This window comes from Blennius ocellaris, assembly GCF_963422515.1.
Source record: "Blennius ocellaris genome assembly, chromosome: 6".
Taxonomy (NCBI): Eukaryota; Metazoa; Chordata; class Actinopteri; order Blenniiformes; family Blenniidae; genus Blennius; species Blennius ocellaris.
Genome location: NC_137655.1, coordinates 13,775,897 through 13,789,866, shown reverse-complemented (window position 1 = coordinate 13,789,866; position 13,970 = coordinate 13,775,897). Strand labels below are relative to the sequence as shown.

At 40.3% G+C, this 13,970-nt stretch overlaps 1 protein-coding gene across 1 annotated transcript; it reads left to right on the top strand.

Moving 5' to 3' along the window:
* Positions 1 to 257: 257 nt before the first annotated feature.
* Positions 258 to 11,999, top strand: ccdc138 (coiled-coil domain containing 138; the record flags this gene model as incomplete). The annotated part of the gene is made up of 11 exons (XM_080498175.1): positions 258 to 314; positions 524 to 661; positions 1,217 to 1,336; positions 1,835 to 1,912; positions 2,061 to 2,186; positions 2,964 to 3,113; positions 3,791 to 3,907; positions 5,473 to 5,674; positions 7,393 to 7,566; positions 10,016 to 10,154; positions 11,873 to 11,999. The coding sequence occupies exons 1-11, from the start codon at positions 288 to 290 to the stop codon at positions 11,997 to 11,999; spliced, it is 1,398 nt and encodes a 465-aa protein (XP_080354301.1). The 5' UTR covers positions 258 to 287.
* Positions 12,000 to 13,970: the final 1,971 nt, after the last annotated feature.

Below are 13,970 nucleotides of genomic sequence, written 5' to 3'. Positions count from 1 at the left end.
TGAGGACAGCCTAACCAGTTATTAGCTTTAAGGGGCAATTACTTTTTCACACAAGGACAGGCAGCTTTGAATAGTTCTTTTTTCCTTAGCGGATATACAAACATAATTTGAAAACACCATTTTGACTTGGGTTGTTTTGTTTTTGTGCAGATGTGACTTTGCCTTCCTGTCTGGATCTCAGTCCTGGTTCAGTGGAAACTGAGCGAGATCAAATGTTGCGGAGGTCTCGCCACCTTCCTGATGCCGGTGGCTCCTCTTCCTTTGGACTGACAAAGGTTTACCAAGAGATGACAACCGTATATGAACAGCTCATGGTGAGAAAGAGGCAAAAAGAGTGACCAAATATAAAGCAACATGCACATTATTGGTTCTTCTCATTGGAGGCGGTGCAAAAATCTGCGAGTTATGCACCAACCCAAATTAATAGAGTGTATATTCCGATCAGAGTGTTTGCATTAGCTTTCTGCCGTATGTTTATAGGGGTGTTGGAAGTTCACTGGATGTCTTGCGTGTGCGCAAACAGGCGGAGCGGCAAAGTCAGCAGCAGTGGGAGAGGGTGCTGCACGAGCGAGACAGGAGGCTGAAGCAACAAGAGGAGGCTCTGGGGAGGCTGGATGGGCTGGAGCAGATGGTCCACGCTCGCATTGTGGCCATGGAAGAGGTCAGACGCACGCACGCACGCACGCACGCACGCACGCACGCACGCACGCACGCACGCACACACACACACACACACACACACACACACACACACACACACACACACACACACACACACACACACACACACACACACACACACACACACACACACACACACACACACACACACACACACACACACACACACACACACACACACACACACACACACACACACACACCATGGAGTCTGTAAACACAAGGGATGCCTTATGTATTTCTTTAACATCTCATTCTGCCATGCTACTAAAAGATGAACACACAACTACTCAAACATGTCAAAGAAGACCTTTAAAGCTTTCATTTTCAGCCGATGACACCATTTAAATTCAATTGTTAACACATTACATTTAACCGATGTTGATTGGAAAGGCGGGCCCCCATGCTGAACAGGCTGACAGTACACTTGAGGGCATGAATGGCAAACTTAATTCTGCCTAATGTGATACTGAACAATGTTGATGTGGAAGCATTGCCGATGTGATTGACCTCTTCATTACTTCTGTCCCAACAGAAGCACCGGCGAGAGCTGAGCCAGCTGCAGGACCGTCTGCGAGAGAAGAGCAGGGAGAACAAGAGACTCAAATCCAGCTTTGACACCATTAAAGAGCTGAATGACAACATGAAGACGCAGGTTGTGAACGTTTTTATTCCTATTATCCGTCAATCTGAACTAAATGATCTGAGTGAGTTTAAACTTGCAGGTTTTCCGACTTTAACTTCATTTGTGAAGCTGTGACAACTGCTTTTTCTTCTCTTACTCATTTCCTTTCTTTTTCCTCAATGTTTGTATATGAGCTTTTGAAATGCTACCCAGAATGAAGTGCATTACTCTTGATTCTGTTTGCTCACTCTGACTTAAGGAGAGCAGCAGAGAATAAACCAGCTTTTAGCCAAAAGAGGGTGCTACAACCTCACCCTCCTGCATGTGGAATTGAGCGACACAGCAGTTGAACGTTCCGGTCCCCACTTGTTTTGTTGGTTCAAGAGTCTGCTGTGTTTGAGCTCCTGCTGAAAAGGATCTCCTGTAGCTTCAAAAGCATAACCCAAAGGCAGATTTATGCTTGAAATCAACAATCTGATGTTATAATCACTGAGCAGCTTGACATGCATCTTTCTTTTCACTCAACAGCTGAATGAGATCAGCGAACAGAAAAAGACGCTGGCGAGTCAGTCCAAGAGGGTGCAGGCCCGATTTCAGAACCTACAGGTGACGACACATTTCTCAGTGCACAGCTGGTTATTCTTTTATTTTATTATATGTTCAGAGACACACCTTTCAAATAGGTTCAAATTTAGTTCGCCAGACATTAGATGCTTAAACTGTTTGTCTAAAGTGTGAGTCTGTATCACTTCAGAGGAAGCACGAGCACAGCAGAGCCTCCAAAGATCTTCAGGAGGGGATTCTTAAGAGTTCACAGTCTAGTAAACCAGACAAAAAGGAGAAAACTGCCGCTGATGCTGGTAGACGACATGGAGAGAAGGTACTTCCAATATCCATCTGTGTATTTGTCTTAAACGTTTGTTAAATGTCCTTATAATCAGTTGGATGTGTGACTTAGCTGCATTTGCGAGTTATTTAGTTTATGAGTTAGATATTTGCACGACACTCTGCTGAACAACACCACTATTCCTACCTTCATTTTGTTGCCATTACTTGTATTGTTGTAGATCAGTGATGGTAAATTTGTTGGAGGGTCATTTTATCCCTCAACCAGGTACTTGATATGCATTTCTACCTCAAGGATATATGAGAACACAGTGTACATTGAAGAACAATTTATCAGAAACTTCTATTTTTTTTAAAATTTAAATACATGCATTTGTTGAGGTTTTTTTTGCTGTGTTTGTTTCATTGTGATTTCATTTCCAACCTTGTACAAATATAATTTCCACTTATAGAAACTTACTGATTGGCCTCACAGAATGAACACATTTGATTCACTTTCCTTTGCCTGGATGATCACCCTCAGCTGAAAACAGTCACAATGTTCATTTTAGGGATATTGTTTTGCCCCTTTTCATAGTTTAACTCCTACACAACCGCAGTGAATCGCTGTCTGCTCATGTAAATATGTAGTTTTTCTAAGATAACTCTTACAAGTTCACTGTGACTCCGTCTTGGACAAATGACTGAATTTGTGAGATTAACGTTAGATGACAAAGTCTAGCGAGCAAACAAACGTACGTGTGTTAACTTTAATACAGCAGATCACTACTGGAACAATATAAACGTTTTGCTTCTTAACTTTTGTCTTTAGAGCAACTTAAATCCTTCACCAAAGCTCCTGATGCTCTTACTGGACTGGATCCTTGACGTTCAGATGCTCTCGTCGGTGGCAGGAAATGAAATGAAAGGTGTTGCCCAGTGTTTGCCTCCAGAGGCTCGGCTCGGTGAGAGATGTGTCAAGGTACGTTGTGCAGCATAGTTTCAGTAAGCCTTTCAATACAACTTACACCCACACTTCATGGCATCAGAACCACCAGGAAATCAGCCAATGACTAGTTAAGCTTCACAATGGAGTAATAATAATAATAATTCATAGGTTTTATAAAACGTTTTTCAAGATACTCAAAGACACTTTACATTGCATTATTCATTCACTCCATACTTGATGGTGGTAAACTACGCATGTAGCCACAGCTGCATAACTGAGTCGAGACTGCCAATCTGCACCATCGGCCCCCACGGCCACCACCAGCCACTCACTCTCACACTTTATTCACCCAGTCAGTTTGGGGTTCAGTGTTTTTCCCAAGGCCACTTCTGCGGAGATGGGAATCGAACCTCTAACCTTTGCATGATCTCCCTGAGTGTGAGTGTGTGTGTGGTTAGCTTTCCTCTCTCGGTCTCAAAACATGTGTTTGATGACAATTGAGATTGTAAAATTGCCCTTTAGGTTGAATGAGTGCGTGTGAGTTCATATTTGGCTTTTAACGGACCGGTCACCTGTCCGATGTGTATGCTGCCTTCAGCTGGCAGCGGCTGCAACCATCCGTGAACCGAGGTTGAATAAAGCGGTATAAAAGATTGACGGATGAAGAGTGATGATGAAGTTATAGCTGTAAAACACATGTGTTTCCTCAGGTGCTTCCATTATTGGCTGATCAGCTTCATCACACTCCGTCATCAGAACCTGACCTTCTCCTCAACCTCCTTCGACTCATTCATGGGGCTTTAAGACACTTGGACAGCAGCTCACAGGTAAATAATACGTTGCTTTTTTGAAGCACTGAAAAAAACCCATCATGACATGAGTAACATCAAAGGCCTTGTGGCGTTTTGCACAGTGTCACCTAAAATAATGGTTCATTTTTCGCTACATCAAACATGGGCTTGTTTGACTTCAGGAAAAAAATTCCTTTTAGTTTGATGGACATTTCTTTAGAAGATATAAATCTAGCTTTCCATACTGTCTGAATGACAGACACTGCAAAAAGACTGACACATTTACTTAATATTTATGTGATCTGTTCTTGTTATAAATCTCCCATATGGCGTCCAGAGGGACCATCAATCAAAAAGGTTGCTGATTTGTTCCTGAATATATGGGCTTCAGAAATGTAGACTTTTCAGTATATATATTTTTCTGTCTCAATATAAAAACGCAGAGATGTGAAATTATTTCCCAGACAGAAATTCATGTGATTCCTTGGGCTTCTTTGTTATTCATGTCCAAGCTTATAAGAGGAGAGTTTTGTTCCAGCATCTGCCGGGGCACTTTCACTTCCTCCAGCAAGAAAACCCAGCTGAGCTTTTTCCTGCACCATAGTGTCGCCTCACAAATACACTTCCACTTCAAACAGGGGGTATCCACTTTATCGCTACATCTCCTCCCCGCAGCGTGACAGGCTTTAATGTTTGGAGGTCCTGTCGAGTTCCATCTTGTGTTCAGACGAGAAGCTTGTTTTTTGGGGTTTTTTTTTTCCTTTCCGGCAAGTCCTCCTGCCTCTCTGCCTCTAACAAAGTGTACACATCAGGACAAGCTGTTCCTCTTTTTGTGGCTTTGATAGGGATGTGTCCTTCACCAGTGTTTGGCCATGTGGCCACAAGCCCCCATTGATCGCTCTTTGAATCAGATGTTGTGAAATGCGGAAACCTCCGGTTGAAGAGGTGATGGGGTGCTGTTACACTTTTGCCAGATCTCCCCTTTAGGCTTGTTTCTGAAGTCCAGGTTTTAGTTCTTACAGTTACTTTCTGCTCCACGATTGTCCCCATCATCGCAGCACGGGCCAGGCCCCAGCACACTTACTTCGCCTCGTCTACTATTTCCAACCCACATCATCCATCTTCTAAGCTTGAGTCCCCATCAGCGCTGAACTGCTGCGTTGACTTCAGGGAAAGGCCTCATGCTCACGTGGTATCACATGTTCTCTCAGAGTTGTAGCAGCTGTTCAGTTTACAGGATCAAAACCGAAGAAAGTTGGAGCATAAAGGGTGAGAAGAGACATTAGAGAAAGGGGAATGTAGATAAGAAAGGAATATAATGAGTCTGAAATGTATTTTTGAAACTTTATTTGAGAGTATATAAAACTTGGGACTGATTTATTGTTCCCATTGGTTATTTGGAAAGGTTGGAGGACAAGCATCTTGGCTCCATGAGACTCTCTTTGTATTTCATACATTAGTGTTTGATGAAGATTATTCTGGTTATATCATTCTTTTTTTTATTGGCAGTTGCATAAATAAAGTTAGAAAGTGCATATGTAGTTAATATTTTCCGTCATGACGAAAGCCTCCAAGTGTTTGCTCCTGTGTATTTTGCACAGCATGTTGTACTCTCTGCCACCCTGCGACGGATCGGTGAGGAAGCGTCCAAACCTGGATCACAGTGCATTGTGCCGCAGTCCAAAGATCCACATCTGCCCATTGAAACCTCTGGATCCTTGAGGAGTTGGCCTCTTTACCGGAGCCCTTGTCCTCACACACGTATCCTCTCTACCCTCATCATACTTCGCACCATCACACAAGGTAATAATAAAAAACACATGTAAGTACTGTTTTTTTTTTTTTTTTTTTCTTCTTTTCTCTTTTTCTTTAACAAAATGCAAACAGACATTGAATTATGGACACCACCGGGTTGGCAGTGTTGCAGCATTGTGCTATACCACAATATTTAGAGACCTCAGCCCTATGATCTTTATTGCAATGGAAAAAATGATTCTTCATGTATTAATTTGACACAGATGAGCTTTAAAGGCCACATTCTCCACTTCATCCACAAAATAGCGATGTTGCAATGACAGTAATGGACATAAATTACACATGACTCCAAAAATTCATTGTGCCAACAATTTTTCAGCTTTGAAAACATAAGCGCAAAGAAGCAGAAGTTATAAATGCAACAGCCATCCATCAGTCTTCTATACTGCATTATCCAAGTCAGGGTGGCAGAGGGTCGGAGCCCATCGCATTTGACTGCTTAATCCTGGACAGTTCAGCAGTCCAATGCAGAGACAATAACAACCACCCAGACTTGCATGCAAACCTATGGGAAATTTAAGGTCACCAGTGGACTGTAGAGAGAAGCGGTATCTGGATAAAATCTACACGCAAACGCCACACGGAGGTTCCCCACAAGAGTCTTGCTTCACAGCAAGTGACACAGAAAAGCTGGCAGCCCCATCAGAGCTGTTCGCATGACGTTAAATTCTTAGTATGGTTTGTTGCAAATCTTTGAGAATAACAAGAAACTGTTTGGCCTCCCACACCGGAACTCTTGGTGCCCTGAAAAGCTTCAGGCTGCGTATCCTGATGCATTCTGACCAAGCTCTTCTCTAAAATGACCTTCCATCTGCTTGTAATGCTGTAGCACTGCTTTGGTATGTCTGGAAGGGCTATTTTCTGTCAATGTGCTTCCCAGGTTTGCTTTCTCCCTTTCTCTGGATCGACATGAAATCAAATTGTTTTATTTGGGGAGATGTGTTGCCCCCCCAGCACACACTCATCTGCAGGGTTTTTACACATAATAGTTACATAATAATAGTAGTTTTTTCATCATATATCCAATATAAATCAACCAGTTCTGATGGCTATATGACACTCTTTTACTCAGTACTTCAGTTCAAAGTGAGAATTACACAAAGAGATTGTGTCAGAACAGCAGGTCGTATGGCATCGAGAAGAGACACCTGACTACATCGGAGGATGGCTGTGGAATGATGGAAGAAGATTGGAAAGCATCAGTGATTCTGTGTTGCTCCATGACAATACACCGTTGAAATTCTCTGTACAGAACAGTTCAGGGATGATAATTGGGTTTCAAACTGTGGGACATGCCTCAGCCAGAAGGCATCAGTGAACTTTAGGAGGGTTGCAGCAACGGGAAAATGAAACCCATAAAAATAACTGTAATCACCTAGTGACTTAACTACAGTTATGAGCAATTTTAATTTTCACGAGTTGGCTCAGCCTCTGTGCCACATTTTGGAATGATATTTATGCTTGAAATGGCTTTCAGGTATAAATTGATCATTCTTGACTAAAGGTGTGGTGTTGTCTTATCCTCCTACACTGTAAAAACTCAGTCTATAAATAGTTTCCAATATAAGATTAGATTTATTTATTTTTTCGATGTTTCTACTCTGCAGATTTTTGAACCATTACTTCTAAAGGGAATTGAAAGTAAAAATGAGTCGTCAACCATGCAGCGTGTCTGACGTGTGTGCACATTTCTCTCTGGTGGGAAGCTGATGTTCAGGCCCTGGCTCTGGACAATCTCCGTACTGACCTGCTGTGTGAGGAGAGTCGAGGCCTGTACCTCCACTATGGAGGAGTCTCCTTGCTGCTGTCGCTGCTTCGGGCTAATCGTGTTGGCCTACACACGCCCGTAGACATCCTGGTACAGCTCACTCAACAGTCCCGTAAGTCGGCAAGCTTTTTTTTTTAAAATATTATAGAATAGTTCCACTAATGAAGTCACTACTTACACAATACATATTCGCTATAACTTCACAGTTAATGCATTCCTCTTGTTCACTTGTGGAAACTCAGCCGCACAATCTCACAGTCACTTGTGCAGGAAATCAATGCCATCGCAGCGTGTTTTAAAACCATATAGCTGAAGCCAACAGCCCAGCAACTCCAAATTCTATGATTTATATCACATTTATTAATGTGGCGTTCAGCTTCGATTAAAGTAAAGGAGCAGTAATATCGTCAGTGCTCAATTATACGGTAATATCTGCATATCTCGTTATCATATTTTGCCATGGTTTACATACATACTGACTGTATAAGTGTATAATAATAATGAAATAATTAAGTATGAAAAGAGAACATTTTGTGGGAATCTGTTCTGTTTTGAGGGCTCACCAATACCCATGTATGCTTGGTCTCGAGATTGAAGTGTTTCTGTTGTTTGGAAGTTTTATACAGCTCTGTTCAAGCTCATAGCAATACTAGTACTTTGTCATTAGCAGTGATAAAAGTCAGTTTAACAAAGTTAAACTGTGGAACAGTGGCCCAGTATTTGACTTCAGTGTAATATTTTTCCAAATCAGAGACAATCTGTTATTGTGGACAGATAAAGTGCAATGCTTTCAATACTTGCCTTCCAAATAGCCAGACTTTGTTTATGTAATCAAGCATTAGACATACGGGTTCAGTTTTATCGCCTTGTCAAATCAGCAGAAATGGTCATTGAGAGCTGAATCTCGTTTAATTTTTAAGTGTATATCACATAATATTGATGGAGTATTGACACAAGGGAAAGTTTTGATAATTCTGTCCAGTGATCAGCTAATTCAGCTGTTTGAGCGCAGCACCATTATAACTACTATTCCTCAGTTTGTGTCATTAGACGAGTTCACGTTGTATCAGTCAATTTGTAGATGTGACTTTGCCTGAAAAGGTGTTTGATTTGCTGCTTTGATTCAGATTCACAGCCTGTCCTGACGATCACTTATTATTTTGATTTATACATCACTTCCTCCTGCTGTATCGTAAGTGAAAAGCAATGGATTGTCTGGGCGCATATTAATCATGAGCTGTGGCCATAAAAGCTTGGACCTCCAACACCTCCCGGCTGTTTCATGAACATACGCAGACCTGATGAGGGTGGAGATAATACAGGCACTGAGTTTCCATGGAGGGCCCATTTCACCAGGGTTACGAGCCATATCATTGTGACCGCTGTGTGCGCGTACGCAGCAGAACCACATGCCAGAGGCGACTGTGGCCTGAGATGTGTGAGGGTGTGTCTGTGGAACTGTGAGCCCACTAATCATTGTGTTTTACAAGCTGTAATGAGGAAGGATGGAGAAAGAGGTGAAGAAGAGGGGGGAAGAGGTTTACACCTGAAGGTTTCCAATAAAGCAAAACAAAGGTCTACTTGTGTGAAAAACATGCACACACACACACACACACACTCACACACACACGAAGGACATCTGTGGTCAGAGTACCACAGCTTGAAGGCTTGTATAAAGTTCAGTCATGTGCTCGACCAGTTACCCAGCACATTTGGGGACGACTGCATTTATAGGCAGACACAATCATCGACAAAACACGCTGTACACATCAAGTCTGAAATCATGACTTTGTAATTTTCCTTTTTAACACTCATTTTTGAAGTGGTAGCTCTTATGTTTTATAACCGTTTTAGAACTGCTTGACACAACTAATAAATACTACTTTTATTGCATTTTTTGCTATTAAACTACATAAACTGCTAAATGACACAAAAGTATTTTTTTTTATAACTGCTTTGTTTACTTGTCAATGTTCAGACCTTCCTTTATTTGTCTCTGAACATATTTTGCCAGAGCAAAGGGCGAGTTGCATATACATAATATAACCCAAACAATACAATTATACAACAACATACATAAAATACACATTGAACTGCATACAACTTACAATATTACACTTGGACAGAATATCTGCACCTGCACAGTCACATTAACATCAAGTCAATCATATCAACTGGTCGTAACTTTATAAGCTGCAGCTCCGATCTGTGTGAATCAATGGAGTTTTAACGGTTTAATCTTTGTCTTTGTGTGTGAGTGTGTGTGTGTTTGAGGTTATGGCTTAATGATGGAAAGTGATAATGGGAAATCTAATAAGTACAATCATCACAGAGCCACTCGGATCCACACGTGTGTCCCCGCTTCTGTCACTTTGATCAAGAATACATTCTATTGATTTATGCGTCAATACAAATCTAATTTGAATAATAATGAAAACAGTATGTCGGAACGAAGCAGATATTCTCTTCCCTTCTGAAGTTTTGATATTAAGAGAAATGTGCTGTTGATTATTGGAAAAGTTTTTGATACCATCCTGCCGTCTTTGCTCTGCTCTGTGCAGGATACTTAAATCCCTTTCTTGAGGCGTGTAGCTGTGAGGAGTTTTTCAAAACAGCTTCTCAGATCCTTAAAAACGCTCGTCTGGAACTCCCATCGCTGGAGAAGTTCTCCATCCTTCTGCAGAAACTCTCCAGCATCAGGTAGACACACTTATATCTATTTAGTTTATGTTTTATTAAATTAAATTAAATACGTCTCTTTTCAAAATAACCGTATCAACTTGCATGCTTCCTCAGACATGTACAACTTAATGCTTTTACACTTTACATTGATAAATGTCCATCTCTTAACTTGAGACCACTTTTGACCCAATGAGAATATTAAGTTCTGGCAGCACTTTGCCTGTCAGAGTAGTATTGCACCAATTATGGCCAATATTTGTCATTTTGGATTTACATGTGTCATTGGTATATGAAATCCACACTTTCTAATTTCAAATGTATTAATCCATAACTGAAAATCTAAATGTGACGGCAGCATCAGTTCACATCACAACTCATCATAACTCACAAGAAAAGGAGTCACAATTGATGAAGAGTCTCTGCAATGATATAATGTAATTTAAAATACTAAATAAAGGCAACTTCACAAGTCACAACAAATGTTAGTTAGAATAGTCAACTTTTATGTATGACAGGTTTTAACAAATTCATGTAAATGAAGTGGTGATTTATGGTTAAACTATGAATCGAAACCAAACCTAATGAAAGCTAATAGACAGGGACACTCTTAACTCTGTCAACTTCCCTCTGAGAACATCATCATGTTTGAAGCCTCACTGTGCCCATGATGATACATATTCACTGTTATCTTTATCTCATCATGTCAAAATGGGATCAAACACCTGTAGTGATTAAACCACCTTGTTGGAGAACAACATGTTGAAAGTACTGAAGAATTGGACATGTGCATTAAAAAAAAAAATCTGTCTTTAAAAGTTAAAATACATCCTGAATTCCTGAACATTTTTGAGTAGTGTAAAAAAAAAAACGAGTAAATATAATTTCAGAGGAGAGGATAAAAACGGCTATTGAAAAGCCTTATGGCAGCTGATAGGTAGAGTCTCTTTTCCCTGCTATTTGTTGGTATCAGACTGTCAGTGTTCTATTCCTGAAAGCCTCTAAGCATGGAGCAGGTGCCTGACATTGTTAATGGTGACATCTGTTTTTCTACTTTCTTAACCATGCGAGAAGTCTCAAATCGCAGTCTATATTAAAATGAAAAAAAAGAAAAAAGATCCAAACATCCTCCAACATCACTTACTCTGCTGCGTCCCTGATTTTTACCCTGAGTAGTTTGCTCATTCGGAAGCAATAACAACCTCATGGAGCCGCCTGCTCTTTTCTCCCACGACTTATTCGAGATGCCAGGCAGCACACCGTTTATGTTTGTTGAATCCCGAAGGCCAGCGGCATTAGAATATGGCATCTTAGAAAGTACAATGATTAGCTGCACAAGCCCGGCACCCCATTTTTACTGTAACGGCTTGACATTGGCGCCATAGTAGTAAGTTTACCGTTTAGATGCTTTTAGACTGGCTGCCAACCTTAGATCCTTTCTTTTTGAACCATCCAGCTCTCCATTAATCTGTGGCCACCTGTTTATGAAAAGACGGGCACATTTTGGACATAATGGTATATAGCCTAATATTATGAAATGAGCCTGTAAAATAAAACAAAATCTGACTGAAATATAAATGATCATATCATATCAAAGCATAATATTTTCTATTTCTAAATGTTGCATGCATTTTTTTTTTAAATCTTTATGATGTACATAGTTGAAATGGACAACATTAGAACTTGTGTTTTGTGGAATATCTTCTGGTTGTTTTGATGTATTTGTCTATTTTATCTAGGAAGAACCGTCACCTGTTTGAGCTCTCCTCACTCCACCTGCAGATACAAGAGCTGCATCACAACACCAACCCCACACACGCCTTCCTCTGCCTCAACCTCAGATCCATCCTCCTCAACCTTAAATAACACCACATCGCGGCGGATTTAAAGTCTCCAATTAAAGCCCCAGCACCTGCATTAGAAGCGACATGCTTTCTTCTCCCCGGTGGAAATTGCTGCTTTCTCTTGAAAGGATGGGATGTGTAAATAAATCGTGACCGCTCACCGTACGTAAGATATCCGTTAGGCAGCAGCCCTTTCCTGCTCTACCTCAGATAACATCTGCTCACACACATTCTCCATTAATAACAGTGTGATATGTATCAGAGGTGTTCCTTTAATGCTCAGTATGGTTTGTACTGGCTGGCCTCAATGTCTAAGTGTCTGTTTAAAAAGTGTGTTTCTCGCCAAGCGAGGCTGTGACTGTGAAACTTTTTAATGCCAATAAACAAAAACGGGTACATTAAGCTTCGATGAATGGCATAAGAGTTGCTGACGTCCATGTGTTTTGTATAAACATGTCTCATTTATTCGTTCCAGAGTTGGGGTGGGTGGCCGAGTAATGGTCTCAGTATGGGATACATCGGTGTTGTGTGATGGAAAATGTACTCGTTGAAAACCACTTGAATCACACTTGGCTGCCCTGAACGCGAAAGTTTCTGTACTTAAGGCAAAAGCATCAGGATTTCTGAATTAACTGCTTATTTAATCAAATGCAAAGATTTGTTGACATCAGGTTTGAGGATTATTTGCGGGATGAAGATTTATTTTTTTTTGTTAATGTTTGTAAGTCGATTAATGTAATATTTACGGTAAAATATAGAATAGCACAGGGTTTGTACACTGGTTGTTTATGTGAGGCCCTTAGCTGAATTACAAGGTGCAGTATGGTCGCGTAATTTAATATTCTCACCTCACAAGAAGGTTGTGGCGTTTGAATTTGAACTTCAGTGGATCACACAGGAGAGAAAAATAGGTAATACGGATTTATGTTTGTCTTAACAATGGTAACAATGTCTAAAACACATTAAAGTTATTATCATATTACTGATAAAATCCATCCAGGATGAAAAGGAGAGAGTTGACGCTGCACTTTCATTAGTTGACTTCTTAAGAAAACGGACATTTTAAAACGGCTAATTCAAGCAATCCTCCAATATAAATATATTGGAAAGTAAATACCTGCTAAAATAAATGCAATTTGTTTTGTCTGGGCTCTCAATTTTGGATCTATGGCTGACTCTCATAAGAAAAAAAATCACTTAACTTTAAAATAGTAACCATTGGTAGTATTTCAGTCAAATTTAAGAAACTGGAAAGACTGTTACCTTCGAAGTTTGAATACTTGATGCATCCCTCAAATCAAGATGATCATTTCAGTGAATTCGCTCTCGAGTGTTTTGTGGGATTTATTTTGAACAATTTATAAGACTGAGGAATTACTTGCAACAGAGCTATTTTAATAAGGAAAGCTATTACCCCTAAACCACTTCTGTGGTTATATGTAGCAGGCACCAGAGCACGGGCAAGAACAATGTCAAAGCTTCAGTAAATATACACAATTACTGGAAAACAATTTTGTTTTAGAGCTCTTTAAAAGGTATTGTGAATAGGCAGTATAATTTTATTCTCCTCTTGGTTGAACTAAATTGTGAGAGCGGGGTTCGAGGACCACAAAGAAGAAATCCAGGTCCTGTCCTTTTAGTGTTACTGAGTTCAACTGAGTTTCTACCTTTATTTAAATCATTTTATTACACTTCTTATACTTCAACTGTAGAGAATCAGAACGGGAGTTGATTAATTTAGGACGGGAACTAGAAATGCATGATATACATTTTTTTCTTCATTGAGATCTATAACCTTCATTGTGGAAGTCCGTATCGGTAACATGCAGATTACTAGATTCTGATGATAAGCTGATGTAAATAATAAATTCAACAATGTGATAAAAAAAAAAGCTCACATTTTGTACTTTAAGACATACTGAGATAATATTTTCACACCTTGCAGGGTATCGTATCCAGATCCCTGTTCAACAGTCCCTTTTGTCCCTTTGCT